Source organism: Lolium rigidum, chromosome 6 (genome assembly GCF_022539505.1).
Source record: "Lolium rigidum isolate FL_2022 chromosome 6, APGP_CSIRO_Lrig_0.1, whole genome shotgun sequence".
Classification (NCBI taxonomy): Eukaryota; Viridiplantae; Streptophyta; class Magnoliopsida; order Poales; family Poaceae; genus Lolium; species Lolium rigidum.
In genome coordinates this window covers 22,582,689-22,604,341 of record NC_061513.1, presented here as the reverse complement: position 1 = coordinate 22,604,341, position 21,653 = coordinate 22,582,689, and the positions used below count along the sequence as shown (strand labels likewise).

Genomic DNA, 21,653 nt, shown 5'->3' with positions numbered 1-21,653 from the left:
AAACTTTTCAGCGCATACCCCAAACATGCCTGACATTAGCTTCAGATTAACAATAAACACTAAGCCAACCAACATGGAATTTGAGAAGAAAAATGCGGAGACAAAACGAGAGCACAATAGTTTACACAAAAATGCAGAGCCAGTTTTTTGCTGTAGTTCCAGAGCACGTACAGTTTCATGAGTTGCTTGATCTTTTGACGTAGTTAGGTAGTTACAGTAGAATACCTGACGCTCTGTAGGTTCACCCCTACCACTGGAATCAACACGGAATAGCGCAATCACAGAATCCACAATCAATTATTTCAAGGTAAAACAAAAACACAAAAGCACAGTTCAGATCTATCAACTTATAAAATTTGCAGCAAGGTCATGCCTACTAGAAGCCTGGCAGCAAGGCCCAGGAGCAAGTTGTACTGGTTCTCATAGGTGTATGATTGCTCATGATCAAACAAACGTGTAAATAATGCACAGGTATATAATCGTTGGCATACATTGTCAAGAACAGCACTGGCAATGCCTTCAGGGCGGCTGAAAACTCCATTAAGAAAACAGTTTGGAGAAATAACAGAATGGAAGTAAATTCACTAAGCATTTCAGCTAGAGGTGTTACTAAAGAAGTAGAGTTTCAAAGGATACAATGTTCCCTCAGTAACAAATATACATTGTCAGAATCATCAAACAGTTTGGAGAAATAACAGAATTAAATTCACTAAGCATTTCAGCTAGAGGTGTTACTAAAGAAGTAGAGTTTCAAAGGATACAATGTTCCCTCAGTAACAACTATACATTGTCAGAATCATCAAACAGTTTGGAGAAATAACATAATGGAAGTAAATTCACTAAGCATTTCAGCTAGAGGTGTTACTAAAGAAATTCAAAGGATACAATGTTCCCTCAGTAACAAATATACATTGTCAGAATCATCTTTAGAAAGGAGTAAGTTTGTCAAAATCACAAACAACAATAATTTTTCAGTGACTTGTTTTTCTTTTCTTATTTGCAGGTCATAAAATGTCACACTTTCCAAATCAACTAATAGATAAAGGAAAAAATGGTATGTATATCAGTGCACCTTGTTAAATGGTGTTGAACATTGTCAATGATAAGCTGGTGTGCCCATGTCGACAGTGGTTGCTGAGAATGGCTCTTCAAACCGATCACAAGCCATTGGTTTGTCACGCCCACAAACGGGATTTTTCATACGTGAACCACTGGCAGATCAGATAGTTCTGTCATCGGACGATGATGATCAGACACCATTGGCGTGGACATTTCCAACTCAAAGTAACCTCACAATAAGAGGAACTCCATTGGTTGGGGAAAGCTCAAACGGTATGTCCTTTGACTTAGCTTATTTCACTGCATAAGTTTCAGGATGCATTATCATCGTTAACAGTATGCATCAAACGCAGACATACGAGCTCAAATGAGACTGCCCATTGCAACTCAAAGTACACTCACAATAGGAGGCACTCGATCTCCTGGGGGTAGCTCAAACGGTATGACATGAAACCAATTGAATATGTGTATTATTTAAATATAGTTGTGTGTATTTTTTATAATACTGAAAAGCTCAAACTGTATGTCATCATTGCAGACAGACAACCTCAAAGTCAACAAACATCACGTGAACGTCAAAGAGCTCGTCGACAACGATTAACTCTTCAGGAGAGGCAAGAGATTAATGCAAATAGACGCGCAAACAGGATAGTGGCAACACCTGCTGAGCGGGAACAAGAGAACGCACGTCGAAGAGATAGTAGGCGCAATCTAACAAGTGAGCAGCGACAAACCATCAATACAAACCAAAGAGCACGTAGGCAGGGGATGTCTCAAGATAGGAGGGAGGCAGCGCGGGATCGACGCAAAGCAAACACCGAGGCTAGGCGGAACACCCCATGTGCTCAATCCATCGCAATGCCACGCCCAGATGCAGATGTCAACCCGGAAGTCACGAAATGCTCCTCACCTATCACAGCTGATTCTACTCCTGCCTCCCCTTCAACGAGCACACCGGCGTATACCGTCGGGACTGATGGTAATATACGCCCATATATTTACTCACGCAATAATAGGTGATGGTTAACGCCTCAAAAATTTTACAGGCGACATTGATGCATTCCTTAGCGGTATCATTGACGACAATGCCATCGCTGACGAACCCAGCGACGAGGAGTACTGCATGTTTGCCGGTGAAGGTACGTCTTCCAGCTGTTTTAGGTGACATTGTTGCCTTCCTTTGCGGTATCATTGACAAGTCTGTGACACGCTATGCCTGTAGGTTCTGACGATGATGGCATGGAAATCGATGATCCGTCAGACGAATCCGGCGTGGGCTCAGTCGATCCTTTTGACTTTGTGTACTCAAACCTACCAGACAACACGCACATGTTGGAGAAAGTACCGGATTGCATAAACTGCAAGGCCAAGAGGTTTGAGCATGAGCCCCCTGGTTTCTGCTATCGAAATGGCCAGATCAGACTGGCTGAACAACGTCCTATCCCGGAGCTCATGAGGTTATGGTCCAGCGCGGATGCGGACTCTCGGCATTTTCGACAGAGTATCCGATTCTTCAACGGCCACTTCGCCTTCACAATGCTTGGTGTCACCCTCGACAACAGCTGCACGAATATGAGCTCCGGGGTTTACACATTCCGGGCGAACGGCTCTTTGTACCGTAACGTGCATTCTTTCGGGCCCGGCTCTCGTCCTGAACATCTGCAATTGTACTTCTACGACGACGATCCCAGCCTAACCCATCGCAAGGAAGCTACCAAGCAACTGGACCAGGAGGTTGTCCAGAAGTTGACGAACATCATGAGAGCAAATCCCTACTCCGAGACATTAAGGACGCTGGGTGCCCACAGGGCCAACGGCAGAGATAAGTGCTAAGCCTAACAACCTAGCAGACTACCAGAGATAAGTGCTACGCCTAACAACCTAGCAGACTACCACGTAGATGAGGGTTAACCCTAACAACCTAGCAGATATGGGTATATAATAAACCAGGTACGCTACTTTTGATAAAAACTTTCACCCGACTGGATTCAATCGCCAGACGTTGTATTCTTCTTTCTGCCGTTCTTTTTGCTGCCTGGTGACGCCCTCTACGCCGCCTAGAGTCATCTCTGCCGCCACCCGTCGCCAGGAAGGTAATGCCTTCATATAGCCTTGGGATGTTATACAGATGAATCTGCAGTGTTTATTCTGCTTACATGAATATAGTTTTGCTTCTCACCACTTTTAACTTACTACCGCCGGTAACATTTAATTGACGTAGGATTGTGCCTATGCATGTATATTTTGGCCTTCCCTCCGCGTCGATCTTTTCAGACCGGAGGGAGTACTTTCCAATATTGTGCATGCCAGCGATTCACCTAATATAGTTACTGCAGATTTAGAAAAAATATTGTCTAAGATCTATCTAGATTCACTCAAATTTTCGACAACAATAACAACATAGCCCTATCAATCTCGTCATGGGATAATGTTGGTAATCCTGCTACTTATTTTCCCTATCTTGCTATTTAAGGATACTGAATCAAATTATTTAAGTTGGAATTTGAAGGCGTTGTTAGAGATGCACTAGAAGGTGGTGGTCAAAGAGAAGAAAAAACAGAATGTTATCGGTATTACATTTGCCAGAAATTTGTCAAAATAAACTACAGACACAATTCTAATATATATATTTATTTGCTTGTTGTTTATGTATTTTATCATTTTAACCGTAGCAACACACCGGCATTCAACTAGCTCTATGCACACGATGGTGAAATTTATTGTGGTGAAATTGTACTGCAGCTCACAATTGTACTCTTCTTCATTGTGCTGAAATTGTACTGTAGCTCACAACCGGCTTACCGCAATGATGAACGGTCTGGCATTCGTGACAGCACATGCTGTTGCGCAGATGTACAATTTTATTATGGAGGTCGATGACCAGGACGCATTGAAGTAAGCATTTTGGTTACAAATTGAGATATTACAACATCCAATAGCAAATATTGAAACAGAATATATAGATTTTTAAGACTGCATCGTTGTAATTGTTTGCTGATCTTTCTCTAACGCCTATCTTGCAGCACAATATGGGTAAGAAGCCCTTTTCCATACATGATTGAGATAACCCTCGGAATGATCCAACAGTCAATCCGGGCAGGTGGACGAGTTCACCCCGACTGCTTCAATCTAGCAGTTCGTGGGCTTTCATGTGCGGAAGTCGAGAGGCACGCTGGATCCGAACATCTTGGATGGAAGCACCTGTTTGACTTGCAGCTTCAAGCTCAAGCACAGGCCTTAAGGCGTTCGCCGATATCGCAAGATAATCGCACCACGGCATTGATTGATGCTGTGATCCCAACATTGCCTCCCTACAACATCTTCGACTCCGATGTTGTAAGTGGCTATTATTTTCGACAACGCGTACTTTCCTATGTTAGTTATTAACTTTTTTTTCTCAATAATGCAGTATCTACTACCGCTGGCTGTCATTGACGCATACGCTCTTCTTGTGGTCAACATGCGAAGGAAGAGGACATTTTTGATGGATCCGTGCTATTACCCGAATCGGCAGGAGGCACTCATTCAACAGAGTGAGGTGGTGAAGTACAGTAAAGCTCTAATGGAAGAGTTCAACGAGATTCATCGCACAATGAACGTTGGCTGGGATACACAAATCGCGGAGTGGCCAATGGACAGCTCTCAGGTCATGGGCACCGATAGAAACATGTAATGTTATTTGTTAGTTTAATTAACTAGACTAGATTTGCTCAGAAACAAATAAAAATTCAAAATTACATTGTTGCAGCGACGACTCCGGATACACCGTCCTGGAGCACATGGCCACCGCGGATGGCACAGAACGATTTGATGCACGTATCCCTAATGTAAGTACATCTTAATCAAGTATCAAAGCGTATTTCAACATGTCGTGTATTTTTGTGGTCATTTGTTCTTTTGTTTCACATATTTGTAGGATCCTCTGCAGCTCAGGAAGAAGCTTATGGTTCGCCTGCTGAAGTCCGGAAATAATATAGCCTGGGACAACATCCCACTCGCAATCAAAATCAGCTTGAGTTTCATAAGGGCATGAGGAATTCTATATTCGATGACTTAGTCATGGCTTCTTAGTTTCTACTTTTATATATTTGCTTAGTTTCAAAAGAAATTGTAAGCACCGAGAAACTGGTTGTTGCTTATTTTTAAAAGTTCTTGAAGAACTGCTCATTTTTAGGATTTTTTATCATTCTTGTGATTGATTCTTTCTCGACTCCTTCTACATGAATATGATGTAGCCCATTTAAGTTCGATTCGGATCCCTCTGTTGTTTCCCTTTCCTCCCGAACCTTTTCCTCGAAATGATAAAGAATCTGGTAACTTCAGTTTACATTAATTAAGGTTAAAATGTGCTTTCATCATTGTAGGAATATATTAATTTGGTGTAAATGAAATTGAGTCGTTTTCTCTTATTCATTTGTAGTTTGCGTCCGCTCCTTGCTTCTGGAAGTGCGCACACTTTATATTGACATGCAATTTCGCTCGCGCGAAGCTATGCGATACACGTCAGATTCATTTTTTTCTATATATATCCACCTCAGGAATTACCGACTGGAACTGGTTTGGGGCAAGAGGGAAATATCCAACGGCAGTAGTAAAGAAAATGAACATAACAAAATAGCATCTAAGAGATAAGGGCTTATCCTAACAACCTAGCAGATTACCAGGTAGATAAGGGTTAACCCTAACAACCTAGCAGATTACCAGGTAGATAAGGGTTAACCCTAACAACCTAGCAGATTAAGTTATATAATAGACCAGGTACGCTACTTTTGATTTTAAAAATCAGCTGACTTGATTCCGTCCCCTAGACACTTATCTTCTCTCTGCTGCCTGGTGACGCACTCTCCACCGCCTAGAGTCGTGTCTGCCGCCGCCAGGAAGGTATCTGCATTGTTCATTCCGCTTAGATTTCACGATCGATTTGTATTATGGTTTGTCATTGACTTGTGTTACCATGGTGGACAGTCACGGATGGAGCCAAAGGTTCAAAGTGAATCCATCAGAGTGTTGTCCTTCTTAGCGTCGTCGAACTCATGCAGATCTAGGGCTAAACGATATGCTGACGCCATGGCCTCCCTAGCGAGGCTTGGGCATCCCTATATTTCGCTCTGCTTCACTGGGGATGCCAAACCTGTCAAGCTGGGTTCTTCATCCATGAAACAGACACTTCATGCTGAGATGCTGGCCGACTTCATGTGGGAAATCGAGCGTGCGCAACTGGAGTATGCTAGCTGCGCTGGTAAGGGACCAGCTCTGCCACCAAGCCATGAATAAACTAGGTCTAGCGTATCAATTGCCCGCCATCATGGCCATTTAGCTATACATTAAAGATATCTGATTGGATCTTCTTGTGTATGGAAGTGCCTGTTAGTTCAAAAGTGTTTAAATAATTGTTCCTATAAATATTTGGAATTGCTCATTTTAGGGGATTTGCTCATGCTTTATTAGATGATAAGATATCCTTATGATTTATTTGACAACTTTCTGCCCGTATTCAGAAAGCATACTTCAATGCATAACGAAACAATTATAATTGGCAGTGGATAGTTTACCTGCAACTCCAAAACATTATACATATAGTGAACCCTGTGTTTACTGGTCCCGCCTCATTTGTGAGATATCCTGTATTCCATACAGATGTGTCACACAGTAGTAAAAAGTAGTATAAGGACATGAACAACTACGAAATTAAGATTATGCTGTTTACCAAGTCCTGTTTGTTTGTTAATATTAAGATTATGCTGTTTACCATCAAAGGGTCCTTGATAATGGTCTGAAAGTGGTAAGGAAATTCAACTTATCAGGATCTCACATTCTCAAATTGTAGTTTAAGGCCATTGGATGTCCTATAACTACAGAGATATTACATGAAGCCATTTCTTCAGGAAAGACATAGTGGAATCAACACTTACTGTCAGCCTTTAATTCTGCATTTGGCACACTTTCAATGACTCCAACACCATCAACATAAGCATCAATAATCGAAATTCCAACCGGAGTTCTAGAAAGCAAAAGCCCAACTCCTGAAATTGGATGCAAGTAAAGTCAAACAATGAAAAAATAGCTGCAGAAAGGGGTGAAACATGAGCAACTCCAATCTGAGCCAGAAATCTGGCAGACAATAGATTGAGGGGAGTTTGGGTAGGAACTTGAACCGGCATTGTGAGCGATGCTAAATCTCTAATCCATCCTCTGATCCATGTGTTTTAATAATTGTTCAGATCAAGTATGGGATTTGTTCATGTAAAAGGCGCATGCTTTATCATCTGATAAGAAATTGATACAGTTTATTCATCTACTTTGTGTCTATGCTCATAAAGCACATGGGCGAGCTGATAACAAAATCCCATTTCATTAAGATGGTCTACTTACTAATCATTGGTGCAGTGTAAGAAAGATGTGTGACTGTCTATGCTATAGTATTACACCTTCACTTGCAGCTTGTTTCGATAAAAAAGAGTTACTTCGCTACAGGCTTAGCAGATCTCCTTGAACCTTTAAAATCTAACATATTACAACTAACAATAAGATTAATACAAGAGAGAAGATTGCAAAGCCTAACAACGAGTGAAGATAGTTTTATTACATGCAGGATTGGCTGCAGTTAATACTGGCCATAATCTTATTTAATTATACATTCCAAGATATAATATTTTTTTGATCCTTAATAAGTTACAAAGGTTAACACTGCATAAGTAAATACCACATATCGATCTCCTTAAAGGATGAAGAAAACGCCTTACCTTTCTTGGAGAAATTTCTGTGTGTGATCTTTGACGCAAATTGGCCTTGCTGTCTCATGAACCTGAGCGCAAATAATTCAAGTACAAACAAATAAGTAGACTGCACATTTAATAAGAGAACACAACGGAGTTTTCCTGGTTTTCAAGTTCTGACCTCATCAGTTCTGACAAGTATTTAGGGCCGGACAGAGTAGTAGAATTCCCTGTGACAAAAGACATGTCAGTGAGCAAATAAGTTAAATGCCCATGAATTAAACTTCCCAAGGGCTGTAACTATAAGCACTACCGCTGAACTCTAACATCATGCAAAGGCTTATTAAGGCTTTCCTTGTTATACAAAGGGATTTTTTTTGTGTATCATTTTGGCTCAACAAAAGATGAAGAGAATTGCCCAGGCCTGATTGTTATGAGCATTGCATGCGGTGACCAGGGACAAGGCCCTCCATGGTCACGAGGGCAAGCCTCGTTACCCATACTGAAACAGTGAAACCCTAATTCTGTTGTCATCTACTTCCACCTTCACCCAACGTCTGAGCTCACAGCATGTGAAGGGAAATTTATATAGGGGTGCTACTGCTAATCAGGGCATCCTTGTTTCAAATCCTAATGTATATGTAAACTATTAATGCCAGCATCTAGCCTAGACTGAGTTGGATAAGCCCGCGTTCAGTTTGGTCCGAATACAAAATTTAGGTTCTAGCTCATGACAATCACCTCAATTCACCACCTGAAAATGAAGTGATGTGTGGTTGCATGTCATGTTGTAAAAGAGCTAATTTGTACATCCACGAATCTGCCACTGCATTCTACTCACCCATCTCAATCATTGTGTCATATAACTCCTTCAGGCTTTGTCAGCTTAAGGCATAGAATGGATATTTTCTAGAGCATATGCATTCATGATATTTTTTAGGATTTTACCATCTAAGAAACATAGGGAAAAACAACCAAAACTTGACTAAGCATTAAGATAAGCTCGCTGGTGTTCGCCGTGGGAGCTACTAAAATATCATCATCAAATACCTAAATGGCTCCGATTTAGAAATCCCAGGCTGGTCTTATCCTCCATGCACAGTAATATTTGATTTCCATAGTAATGCACTGGTTAGATAATTTATTCACTATTTCGTGGATACATTTTCATTGTTCAGGCCCTGATTTTAATTCATGTCCTATTTAGATTTTTGCTGCATGCCAATTGGGGTTCAGAACAACTACTGGCTGCAAATATGGTTACTTTCCAAAGTTCAATAAAAACAAGAAAGGGCCTAAATCTCTAGCTTCGTAATCTGAAGGACTTCAACCAAGAAAATTTCTACATGTGGATCATAGTAAAAAATTTAAGGTGTAGCCGAACAGGCATGTCCCACCTAGAGTCCTAAAGTTCAGTTTAAACAACAACTTGCTTCAATTTGATTCCCACGAAAATTGCCAACAGATTTCAGGAATAACTAACTAACCTAGCTATATAGGATTACAAATCCAAACAACCCTGCAATATTTTCTCCCGGGACCTAAACATATCTCTGTTTCCGTACGAACCTTTTTCTCTCAAGCGACGAATCCTCCAGGCAGCTAGCAATCGCCCACCGGTATCAAGGTACTCCCTCTTCCCCTCTCCACCGGCGTCGATTACCACGCGCGCACCGCACACAATCGAGTCAGCAACGCCGATAATCAGAAGGAGATCCATGGCAGCCGCGGCAAGAAGGAGAGAGCCGCGGGGATGCACCACGGTGAGCCGGTCCAGGTTGGGGCGGACGCGGCGGAGTAGGGGCCGCCTGCGGCCAATGACGATGTGGCTCGGCGCCGGAGGCGGGGCGGCCTGCAGCCGGAACCTTGCGCCCGATGGCAGGTTGGCTCAGCGCCGGAGGGAGGGGCGGCCGTGAGATCTGGCCGATGGAGGGGTGGCCCGGCGCCGGCGGGCGGGACGGCCGGCAGCCGGAACCGTGCGCCGGTGGGCGGTGACCGTTATAGCGCTGGAGGGAGGCGGGTTAGCTCTGCGCCGGAGGGTGGGCAGCTGTGAGAGCGCGGGCCGAGGACGGGAGGTGGCGGCGTGAGTGAGAGGAGGCAGGAGGCATGGCCATGGCGGCGTCGTGAGTGAGGAGAGGCAGGGCAAACCAGAAAGAATTGGGGAAGGGATAGGGTAAGGAGACGTGAGGAAGAAATAGAGACATGTACCAGTGCAGCCTCCGCTTCTTCTTTAATTTATTTTTTTCTTGCCGGTTTGCCCTGTTGACTGAGACAGTATGCAGCCTCCGCTTCTCTCTGTGGAAGAACAGGTGCTTCTCCCTGTACCAGTGCTAGCTAGCGGAGTTCATCACTAGAATCTGTAAATCTCCTCTTTCTTGTTACTTATTTTTGGAGAAATGCCTCTTTTCTTTGTTGCTGTGGTTGGTTCGGGTAAAGTTAAAAATGACTTTCTTCTTCCCCCCTGCTCGGTGGGGTGATATAAGGCATTTTCCCCTTTTGCCTTGTTCAAGACATGTAACATGTATATAGCCACGTTACGAGATGCTTTTCTCTCCTTTTTTTAATCCATCCAGTACTGTAGTTAAGCAACCTCGCTTATTGATGTTCTGTTGTTCAGTAACAGGTGGGCTCCAGGATAACAAGCGATCATGTCTACAAATTTTCTCAAATCAATTATGTTTTGACTGTTTTCAGATCGCAAATATTCATCTCTTACAATGTGTATTAACTATTGTAGATCATGGACGGAACTGAGGCAGATACTACAAATGCTTTGAATGAACCTATCGACATAGGTTCAGATACAATGTTGGTGGAAGAGACGAGTTTTACCGAATCAACCAAGGTGATTTTGATTATATTTTTCTGAACACATGTTCCTAGATAAAAAGATCTTTATAATTAATTTCGTTTTTGCAGGTCATGGACAATATAAAAATGGATGTTGATGTTAAAGAAGCCATCACCAAAAGCCTCGAGGCTACCTTGATGGAAGGGACCCTAGACTCACCGACTCTTTCAAATCCAAAGGAGTCATGTCATAATAAACCAAAAAAAGAAAACACAAACATTATCCCAAAAGGTACTTAGTTCCGCCCTTTCCTTTTTGCTATATTACTTTTTATGTAATTAATGTGGCACACTTATATATCTTGCCAGACTATGTCTGCACCGCGGAAGATTTTGTCGTCATTGAATCAATAATGTCTGCACCTAAAAATACCAACTTTGTGGAGATTGGTGATGCATCGCTATCTAATGACCATTTAAAGTGTCTTACATGTGATGACGGATTTCTGCCCGATGATGTAAGTCAACAAGAAATCACCATTTACACAATATGTGTCTATTTTTAATTTAAATGTATTTTATGTGTTCAATTGTAGGTGATAAATGCCTACATATATTGCATGCGTGCATGTGATCATCTGCTTAACAGAGCTGGCGATAAGGTATATATGGATAAAACATACGTCTCCAATATGCTGAAGAAAGACGTAAAAATATATCGTCATATCATAGAGCAGGCATATATTTATCTAAAGCCTGACATGGTCAGAACTAAATCCCTACCTATGCATCTCATTTATTATATTTTTAACATGTGTATACCCACTTATGTAATATTTTACTTTAGATCTTCCTACCGATAAATATCAGTAAGACTCACTGGTATTTAGCGGTCATCAATGCGAAGAAACGCTTGATACAAGTATTAGACTCACTTGGTCCTGGAATGGGTAGAACTGACTTCACGTTTATGGTAAGTTATTTGATTATGATCTCCTCTTGACATTCTACTTTTTCCTCGGTGTTTAATATCTTTTTTCCTCATATAACAGCTCCGAGGACTTGAGAAGCACTTAAAGACTGCATCCCAAAGAAGGGGATTTGACAAAGGTGAAAAGTGGCACGATCTCGATGTCACGACATGGCCAATAGTAGAGCATATCCGAAAACCAGTGCAGACTGATGGGTATGTTGAATCTCTTGAACTTTCGAATGTGAAAATTACGGTGATACAAAAGTAATGTATTTAAAGGTGTGTTTGGATAGTAGTTAAATTAGACCTTACCATTGAGTAACGGATCGTGGAGAAGCTCAAGCACTTCTTTTTTGGTGTATCAGCTCTATGTCTCTTCTATATGGGTACTAACTGTTGACGTCAGAAACCCACCGACGGGCAGCGACGGTCAACACTGTAGAGCCGGGAACAACCTAGAGCTGCGGCTGGCTGAGGTCCCTCCGAGCGACGGCCCGCAAAGCACTTCTGGTCACACGTCCGATGCTGAGTGCAAGGGCGTGCCACCTGACCTATACCTGGTCGGGAAGGTGATGGAGATGCCTCGCTTAGTTTCCTGCATGGCATACACGTAAACATTAAATACGAGCCTCGATCGGCTCTCAGGTTATCCTGTGAATCGGCTCAAGGAGCCGATCCACCCATGATTCGTACGGGGTGCACGAATATATGGTGGTCCTGCTTGATCAAGATAAAGCTAATTAGATCTACGACGATTTAGGGTTTTCACCGCATAATCGGATCATCCTACTCCAGGTTGGGCCTCGCGGCCACGCACGGTGATCGTAAGCCGATCCTAAACAAGGCCTAAAAACCAACACGAAGTTGATCCCCGGAACATCCTGTTTAGGACTTGCGAACGATACCCTACGTGCCGCTGGATCCTCCCCCCCTTTGTAAGGCCTAACTATTGCAGATATTAAACTAATCCTTGCAGAACAAGGAGCAATCGTAACGGATCAGATCTACTAAATAATGATCAAGCGGGGTGCCGCCCCCACACCTAAGATAGGTGTGAGGGCGGCTAGATATGCAAGGGTTGCACTACGCTAGCATGTTACGCGAAGAACTATGCTAACCCTAACAAATCTATGATAACTACGTTGCTCGCCATCAACAAGGCTTCAGTATGAGCAACGCATGAACAACGTGGAGCTTGTCGTTGCCTAGATCGCAAGATGCGATCTAGGCAGCATGTCGCTCACGGATAGAAACCCTCGAGACGAAGGAGTTGGCGATGCGCCGAGATTGGTTTGTTTGGTTGAACGTGTGTTGTTGTTTATTCCATAAACCCTAGATACATATTTATAGTCCAGCGGACTTTCTAACGCGGGAATAATCCCCACCGTACACGATACAAACTCTAACTTCCAATCTAAGATGAAATCTACTATAATTAAAGATACACGGGCAATCTAGCCCAAATTCTCCGCACAAGGCCGCTTCAGAGATATTCCACGTGTAATCTTCCAAGCCCATCTCTCTTACGGCCCACCTCCTGATTTGGCCAAAATCTGGTGATAACACATGCCCCCCTGGTTTTGGCAATGATAATTCCAAAACCACTCTGTCTTTCCTTTGAAGGGTCATGTCGTGGCAGAGCCGAGCCGTTGCAGTATCCGTTATCATTATGCCCTGTCTTTTCAGCTTCTCTGCAAAATTCGATAGCTCTGGCGTCATCTCCTCGGAAACTGTAATGGCATTAAATTTCCACCAGGCTTCCAATTATTTAACTGTGCCGACTGATTAACTCTTTATCCCCTTCCTCTGTTCCAACCATCGGCACACAAAAAACCCTCTTCCCCTGCAGCCATGTCTTCCTCTTCCTCCTCTGCCTCAGGCCTCTCCCTCCAATCCTCGCCGAAGAGGAAGAACGAGGACAATCTTCACTCCGAGGTGAACCCCCTCTCCTCCGACAATGAGAAGAAAGAAGGAGAAGTAGCAAAGGCCAAGGCCTCCCCCTCCGCCAAGCTCCCACCGAAGAAGCGCTCCCGTACGTGGGCGGACAGCGAGGACGAAGATGATGACGAGGAGGAAGAGGAGGAGGATGAATCCTCCTCCTCCATCGGGTACCCGCCGACCAAGCGCTTCCGCTCCTGGGCGGACAGCGAGGATGATGATGATGACGAGGAGGAAGAGGCTCCGGCCACGGGCTGGGGCAGCAGCGATGAGGAGCTTCCTGGGAGCAGCGCCGACGACATCGACGGCGGTGATGACGAGGACAGCGACGACTAGTAGAATAGGACTAGTAGTAGCAGTGCATTAGGCACCAGATCCCTCTTTTGAGAGCCATCGGCTCTTTCTTGTAAAGCCGCTCCTTTGAATTAATGAAATTGTTCTTTCAGTTCAACCTTCAATAACTCCAATTTCATTCCTTCCGCCTGTCATGCCAAGACCGATAGCAACGTATCGGATTTATTTTCTTTCGGACGCCCATGAAGCCGGACTCTCATGCCGATTAGCCCGTAGGTCAAGCACTTCTCAATTTCAGGCTGCGATTTGATATCTGACCATAATTCTTCGCAATCCCTTAGCCGATGACTACTCATCGGCTATCTTGAGAATCCAGCCCCTTTCCTTCTCTTTGCAGCGACAGGACGGTCCAAAATCTGTAAAAGCCGACGGCCTCCTTTTCCGATTCCTCTCCATAGCTTCAGCAATCTTCTTTCGCAACCTGAACTGCTTTCAGAGAGGATCACGATGCAGGGTCAGTCGATGCAACTCCAATCGGTTTCTTTAAGAACCAAATATCTATGTAGTCCGTTGCCCCCCGAGCCTTCATCAAGGCGAGAACAGTAGTGAGCCAACCACATGCGCCACTATCGGCTTCCGAATCGTAATGCAGAACCAGCCGATTTCAACAAAATCGGCTCTCTCAAGATATTCTAGGGCGAGCTGCCCCCCGAGCCTTAATCAAGGCAAGAATACCGGCGAGGATGCACAGGTCGCTGATCAGCTTTCTACCCTTAAGTCGATGTCTGCTGCATCGGCTGTGCTTAAATTTTTTTTTTTATTTGGCCGATTTTTCTTAATCGGCCCCCAATGTTTCACTGCACGCATGTTTACACATGTTTATCTGCACATGTTCCTCATCTGACTGTATGCCCCCCGAGCCAAATCTGCCAAATGACTGCAGATATCGGCTTCTATGGTTAGTCAGGGCACTGCACTTGCACGTCGGCTCCGTAAGGATTCATGCTGACTTTCATCTGCCGACGTAGCCGCTGCCCAGTGGATCGTTGCTGAACACAAGCAGAATATGTACTGAATATGTGGTGAACACAATTTTGGCCGATTGCTGGAATCGGCCTCCATATCCATTGGAGCGCTGACTGAAGGTTCTGTAATGCTCCTTCATAATTTATGGGGCCGATCACAAGGATCAGCCTCGCCTTGTTTGCTCATTGGTGTGTTCTTGCTACTCGGTCAGGCTGGATAAAACCAACCCAACCTCTGACTTTATGCGCCTGCTGTCGTCCACCTTGAGTGCATCGTAGAATCGTGGAGTACTAAGCTCCGTCGGAAGGACGAGCACCATGTTTGTACCAGCCGACGTTTCATCATCGGCTTTCTTTTGCTTGGGACGCCACTCCATTTTCCGTGGACGACCCTCTTCATCCAGGGTCCGCTGAACTTTCGCAGCCAGATCAGGCCGTGCCTTCCTTAACGTATGCAGGTATAACCTTTCGGCTTCCTCCGAGCCGCGCAATCGCTGAACCCTGCGCTTTTGTGAACGGCTGAGTCCGTCAGGGCACCACCTTGGACGGTGGTACCTGTCTTCTTCTTCTTCTTGTCCCTCGTCTTCGGAATCCTCGAGATCTGCCCACGAGGGGACTCAGCACGTTTGCTCTGTGGCGGGAGAGGCCCTAAGCGCTTGAACACAGACACGTTGGCTGCCTCCTTCTTCTTCTGGTTGCATTCTGGGCAATTGCTGATTGTGGGCAATCGGCTCATTCCTCGAATCCCAGCAGTGTCCGAAGAAGGGGCAGTCCCGATGCTCGGCGTTGTCATCTTGCTCCCTTGACTTTTCCGTGGCACGGCGCTCGTGCTCCTCCTCATCGCGATCGTGCCGACGATGTCTTCTGGCTTCTCTAGCCAGACGATCTCCTTCATCATCATAGCTGGACCGTAGGCGTTGGTCATACTGACTCACATATTTGTTGAGGAGGTGATCAGAGAGGGGTCGCTGATATCCCATGTTCTTCACCTCTCCCTCTGTGACGTAGCGCTTGCCATCATGACGGAGCCGATCGCGTGGAGCGGCCTCCTCTGTGCCCTTGCTACGAGAGCAGCTGCCCTCGTCTCCATCCTTGCCAGAGTGGTTCCCAGGTCCAACCATGTTGATGCTGAACGAGGATCCTGGCTGGCAACCTTCAGGGTAAGTGCACTCCACCATGTTAACGGCGGGAAAGGGCTGGGTGTCGACCTTCATGGCGTACTGGTTGAAAATTAGTCGCCCTTTTTCTATCGCCGCTTGGATGTGCGACGCCATACCCTGCGGTCGTTGGTGGCATGGGAGAGCGAGTTGTGCCATTTGCGGTATGGCTTTCCGTTCAGCTCTTGCACCGTAGGGAATTTGAGACCTTCGGGAATCGTCAACTTGTTTCTCCTTGAGCGGGAGGTCGAAGATTTGCTCGGTCTTGGTCACGTCAAAATCAAATCCCCTGGGTGGGCCTGGTGGCTTTACCCATTTGCAGGGCACGGGGGTTCCTCCCCGAGTCCATTCAGCCACTGCTACCTCTTGGTCTCCCGCGGGAACTTCGTCTTCCTCTGCATCGACCAGGACTACTGCACGTTTGAACTTGTCTTGGTACAGGTCCGGGTGGCGCTGTTCATATGCCGATAGTTTCTGAACCATGTGCGCCAATGAGGGATAATCTGCTTGGGAGGCCATGTCCTTGAGCTGTGATGCAAGGCCTGCTACTGTCAACTCGACTGCTTCTTTTTCAGTTATACGAACCGAATAACATCGGTTCCTAAGATTCCTGAAGCGCTGGATGTATTCTGTTACAGTTTCTCCGCGCTTCTGACGTAGTTGTGCTAGATCGGCAATGCCAGACTCGGAAGCCTTTGAATGGTACTGCATATGGAACTGCTCTTCCAACTGCTTCCAAGTCCGGATGGAGTCCGGTGGCAACGAGGTGTACCACCCGAAAGCCGATCCCGTGAGGGACTGTGAGAAGAGCCTCACGCGTAGCTGATCCGACACTGAAGCCGGTCCTAGTTGCGCCAAATATCGGCCGACGTGCTCGATGGAGCTGGAACCATCTGATCCACTGAATTTGGAGAAATCGGGGAGCCGATATTTAGGTGGCAGCGGGATCATCTCGTAGTCGTCGGGGTACGGCTTGGAATAGCCGATTGCCCTCCTTTTCGGCACCATGCCGAAGCTGGTCTCTCGGTATGGTGCCGATCTGATCCGCCTGTGCTTGGTCGCGGGAGTTGAACTGCGAAGATTCGCCGGGGTGGCGTACTTAGCCAGCCATGCTTGCTTTTCCGGCTGCGAGCCAAGCTGCAGGAGCCGAGCTGCGGAGGTTCGTCGGGGTGGCGTACTTAGTTAGCCACGTCCGCTTCTCAAGCTCGTCGGCGACGTTCCTCCTGTTTTCCCAGAAGTCCCTGATGTTGTGGCCTGGTTTGTGAGTGGCCAGTTGCCACAATCTGGCACATACGTGCACGCGTACCCGTGAGGGATCTCCTTGGGCGCCTCGGGCAAGAACTGGTAGTCACTAGGGTCACCACCAATCTTGTAGACGACGAATGCCGGTGTAGCCGGCACTTCAGTGCTGCCAACGCATATGGCAGCGGTGGACGAGACCGGAGTGGCAACTCTCCTTGATGCGTCCCGAGAGCTGGTCCTGACGGCGAGCTGCGGTGCCTCATGATCTCCTGGATCACGCGAAGAGCGACACGCTCCAACGTGTTGACCAGGTTCTCAGAGTGACGGTGTAGCGAATGAGCCACCAAGTAGTTGATCTCCTGCCGTAGGCCCCTGGTGCGTTCCTCCGACGGGGCAGAGAGGTCTATCCCATCGAGTGCACCTTGCGGTGAGAACCCCTTCCATCTGATGCCATGGGAACGGGTTCTGCGAAAAGAGCCGATGAGGTCGGCTTCGAGGGTGACTTTGATCTCGTCATACCTCTTCTTGAGCTCGTCGGGCAGCTCCTCGTAGGTGACTGGCGTGCCGTCCGCCATCTCAGATGTAGATGGCGATGTGGTTGATGTAGAAGATTGTCCCACTGGGCGTGCCAGAAATGTGTTGACGTCAGAAACCCACCGACGGGCAGCGACGGTCAACACTGTAGAGCCGGGAACAACCTAGAGCTGCGGCTGGCTGAGGTCCCTCCGAGCGACGGCCCGCAAAGCATTTCTGGTCACACGTCCGATGCTGAGTGCAAGGGCGTGCCACCTGACCTATACCTGGTCGGGAAGGTGATGGAGATGCCTCGCTTAGTTTCTCGCATGGCATACACGTAAACATTAAATACGAGCCTCGATCGGCTCTCGGGTTATCTCGTGAATCGGCTCAAGGAGCCGATCCACCCATGATTCGTACGGGGTGCACGAATATATGGTGGTCCTGCTTGATCAAGATAAAGCTAATTAGATCTACGACGATTTAGGGTTTTCACCGCATAATCGGATCATCCTACTCCGGGTTGGGCCTCGCGGCCACGCACGGTGATCGTAAGCCGATCCTAAACAAGGCCTAAAAACCAACACGAAGTTGATCCCCGGAACATCCTGTTTAGGACTTGCGAACGACACCCTACGTGCCGCTGGATCCTCCCCCTTTGTAAGGCCTAACTATTGCGAGATATTAAACTAATCCTTGTAGAACAAGGAGCAATCGTAACGGATCGGATCTACTAAATAATGATCAAGCGGGTGCCGCCCCCACACCTAAGATAGGTGTGAGGGCGGCTAGATATGCAAGGGTTGCACTACGCTAGCATGTTACGCGAAGAACTATGCTAACCCTAACAAATCTACGATAACTACGTTGCTCGCCATCAACAAGGCTTCAGTACGAGCAACGCATGAACAACGTGGAGCTTGTGCTGCCTAGATCGCAAGATGCGATCTAGGCAGCATGTCGCTTACCGGATAGAAACCCTCGAGACGAAGGAGTTGGCGATGCGCCGAGATTGGTTTGTTTGGTTGAACGTGTGTTGTTGTTTATTCCATAAACCCTAGATACATATTTATAGTCCAGCGGACTTTCTAACATGGGAATAATCCCCACCGTACACGATACAAACTCTAACTTCCAATCTAAGATGAAATCTACTATAATTAAAGATACACGGGCAATCTAGCCCAAATTCTCCGCACAAGGCCGCTTCAGAGATATTCCACGTGTAATCTTCCAAGCCCATCTCTCTTACGGCCCACCTCCTGATTTGGCCAAAATCTGGTGATAACACTAACGTAATTTTTTGTTTTTCTAGGTCGTGTGGTGCACGGTAGTTCAGTGACATGAGATAGAAAATAATATTAACTAAGCAGTTGAGCTACCATGAACCTATGCAAAAAAAAAGTTATTAATCCTCTGATCAAGTAGGTCTGAAAACTCTAAATTGTTTACAAAAAATGTGTGCTTTGCCAGTCTGGAGGATTGGGTAGGTCGAATGATATTTTAGCATCCTCCATTGGTACCAGTAGCATGAAGTATACCGAAAACCTTTCTAGATTAATGATTGTTTTAATATTTATATGTTGATTTGTCTAGATAGAATTCTACTATAACATTTGCTAATTTTGTAGCGCATCGTGCGGGTTGTTCATGTTAAACTTTATGGAATATTGGACAGGCGATATGCTTTCTGACTGCATCACTCAGGTATTATTTTTGTTTAGAGACCGTTAGTAGTATCTTGCATCTTAAATTATTAATTTACAATATCAATGTTTCTTACTACTTTGTAGGAGGATATGAAAGCATTCTGAAGAAAATTAATTGCCATATTGCATGATTCGCAACTAAACAAAATAAGAGGCAGTCCAATATATAATCAATCTAAAGATCAAGAAAATGGATCCGATTCTGATCTAACGGAATTGCCAAGCCTAGGTAAAGAACACCAAGGAGATGTAGCCAAAGAAAATATCCAGCTTCCTATTTGCACCTTGTCCACCAAACCAAATGAGTTTGTTGACGAGATATGCAAATACATCATGTCCATTGACGATGCAACATGTTTAAAGTAAGCCTCATAAGATATTGATCAAGCATCGGTACATATTATTATCATATCATTATTCTTATCAATTATTTTGCAGAAAAGAATGGGTGCGAAGCTCCACACCTTATCCACTAGGATTAACTCTAAAGCAAATTCAGGACATACTCAGGATGGACCAGCCAATGGACAAGGATTGTTTCAACATGGCTGTGCGCATAGTGGCATGTGATGAGATACAATTTTTTATAGAGCCTCCCGTGCACAACATGGACTTGAGATTTTGTGTAAGTTATTATAATCGCATATTTATTGTCACTCTTATGGTTCTAAACCTTTTTTTCATTTCAGTCGGCGATACTCCATGGTAGAAAACATCCACTTTGGCGTGTTAAGCCAGATATTAAGGAGTTGGCAACATTTTTTCATAGCTGGCCTGGGATAGACCATAATATATCATCATGCAACATGGTAAGTTAGTCTCTTTTCCATTATTAACATGATTTATGTGTTTTAATGCTCACCACTTGCATATTTTTTTACCACACGCATTTCTTGGCCACTTCATCTTGTTCACCATCGACAAACATGAGTGTCGTGTATGTATTTTAGACCCATGTTCTGAAACTCTATCAGAAGAGAGGTACCAACTAAAATTACAAAGGTGTTCATTCTATCTAAATGATGCTCTTGAGATATCGCAACCTGGCTGGAATTCCGATATTTATTTCTGGCCACGTAAATATCCTCACAATATCCCAATACCAACAAGCCCCGACAGGTGATTTTTCTCAGTTATCTTTGCAAGCAGCTTATTTTATCGTCATTCTAATGACCAAGATAATGATATGTTCCATTTATTTGCAGAAAATTGTCTGGATACTTAGTATTTAGTTTTATGCTTTCATGGGATGGTAAAAGATTTGTTCATCCAGTTTGCAGCGTGAGTACTCTATGTTCACAATGTTATATTTTTTGTGGGAAGAAAACTTCATGTTAACATGATATACCAATTGTGCAGGATGGTTACGAGCTAAGGAGAAAGTTTTTGATACACATACTCAAGTATATGGCTAATGAAGTTGAAGACAACATTCCTGAGATCGTGCGAGAATACCTAAGACGCGTCAACGGACCATGGCTTTAATAAATAGTGTATTCAGTCATTTCTCTTCTACAAAATGAATTGTGTGAAGTGGATCTTTAAATATTTTAAGTATTATATATTTATTTTATATACTTTAATATTTGCATGCATTATTTACACGTTTATGCATTTGACACTATGTTAAAGGGCCGTGGCGAAGCACGGGCATTCTACTAGTTGTCATAAAACAAGCATGGAACATAAGAAATTATCGATACGTCGGAGACGTATCATTCCCCTGCACCCCAAAGACATATTCAAGAGGTACAAGCGTCAAAGCTTGGGATGCCCACAGTATCCCCTCTTCATCAACAAAGCAACATGTCATCTCTCTATACGCTATATTTTTATTGCTTCATACGCTATATGTTGTTCTTGGAGCGTCTTTATTTTTGTTTTTAGTTTAGTTTTATTTTGTTTGCTATAGCATATGCTGGATCCCGACACATTTGTTTTGGAGAAAGACCCGCTCCTTCTTAATTGCATAGAACGCTCTAGTTTTTGCTGTTATTGTTCTGCGAGTGTTCGTTTAGTTCTTGTTCTTTCACTTGTTTTATGTTCAGAGCATGTTAGTATTGTTTATTTATGTATGATTAGCTCTCTGGTCCATAATGTATTTCATCTCTAAGAGTTATTTCAAATAAATTTATTGGTGTTGGATACGAGTAAAATATTTCATGACTATAGTGATGCAAAAGGAAGCTTGTCTAGACTGTGGCATAGACTTTGGCATGTCATGTTGGATGTTA

General features: G+C 44.6%; 1 protein-coding gene and 1 long non-coding RNA gene across 2 annotated transcripts; one reads left to right on the top strand and one right to left on the bottom strand.

Moving 5' to 3' along the window:
- Positions 1-6,553: 6,553 nt before the first annotated feature.
- LOC124662287 lies at positions 6,554-9,495 on the bottom strand. Its single transcript, XM_047200143.1, has 7 exons — positions 9,345-9,495; positions 7,957-8,005; positions 7,803-7,864; positions 6,972-7,082; positions 6,767-6,832; positions 6,656-6,681; positions 6,554-6,565 (listed from the first exon to the last, which is right to left on the bottom strand). The coding sequence occupies exons 1-7, from the start codon at positions 9,493-9,495 to the stop codon at positions 6,554-6,556; spliced, it is 477 nt and encodes a 158-aa protein (XP_047056099.1).
- Positions 9,496-20,456: 10,961 nt separating this feature from the next.
- On the top strand, positions 20,457-20,795 carry LOC124665909. Its single transcript, XR_006990730.1, has 3 exons — positions 20,457-20,538; positions 20,625-20,700; positions 20,779-20,795. It is a non-coding gene; the product is annotated as an uncharacterized LOC124665909 (long non-coding RNA).
- Positions 20,796-21,653: the final 858 nt, after the last annotated feature.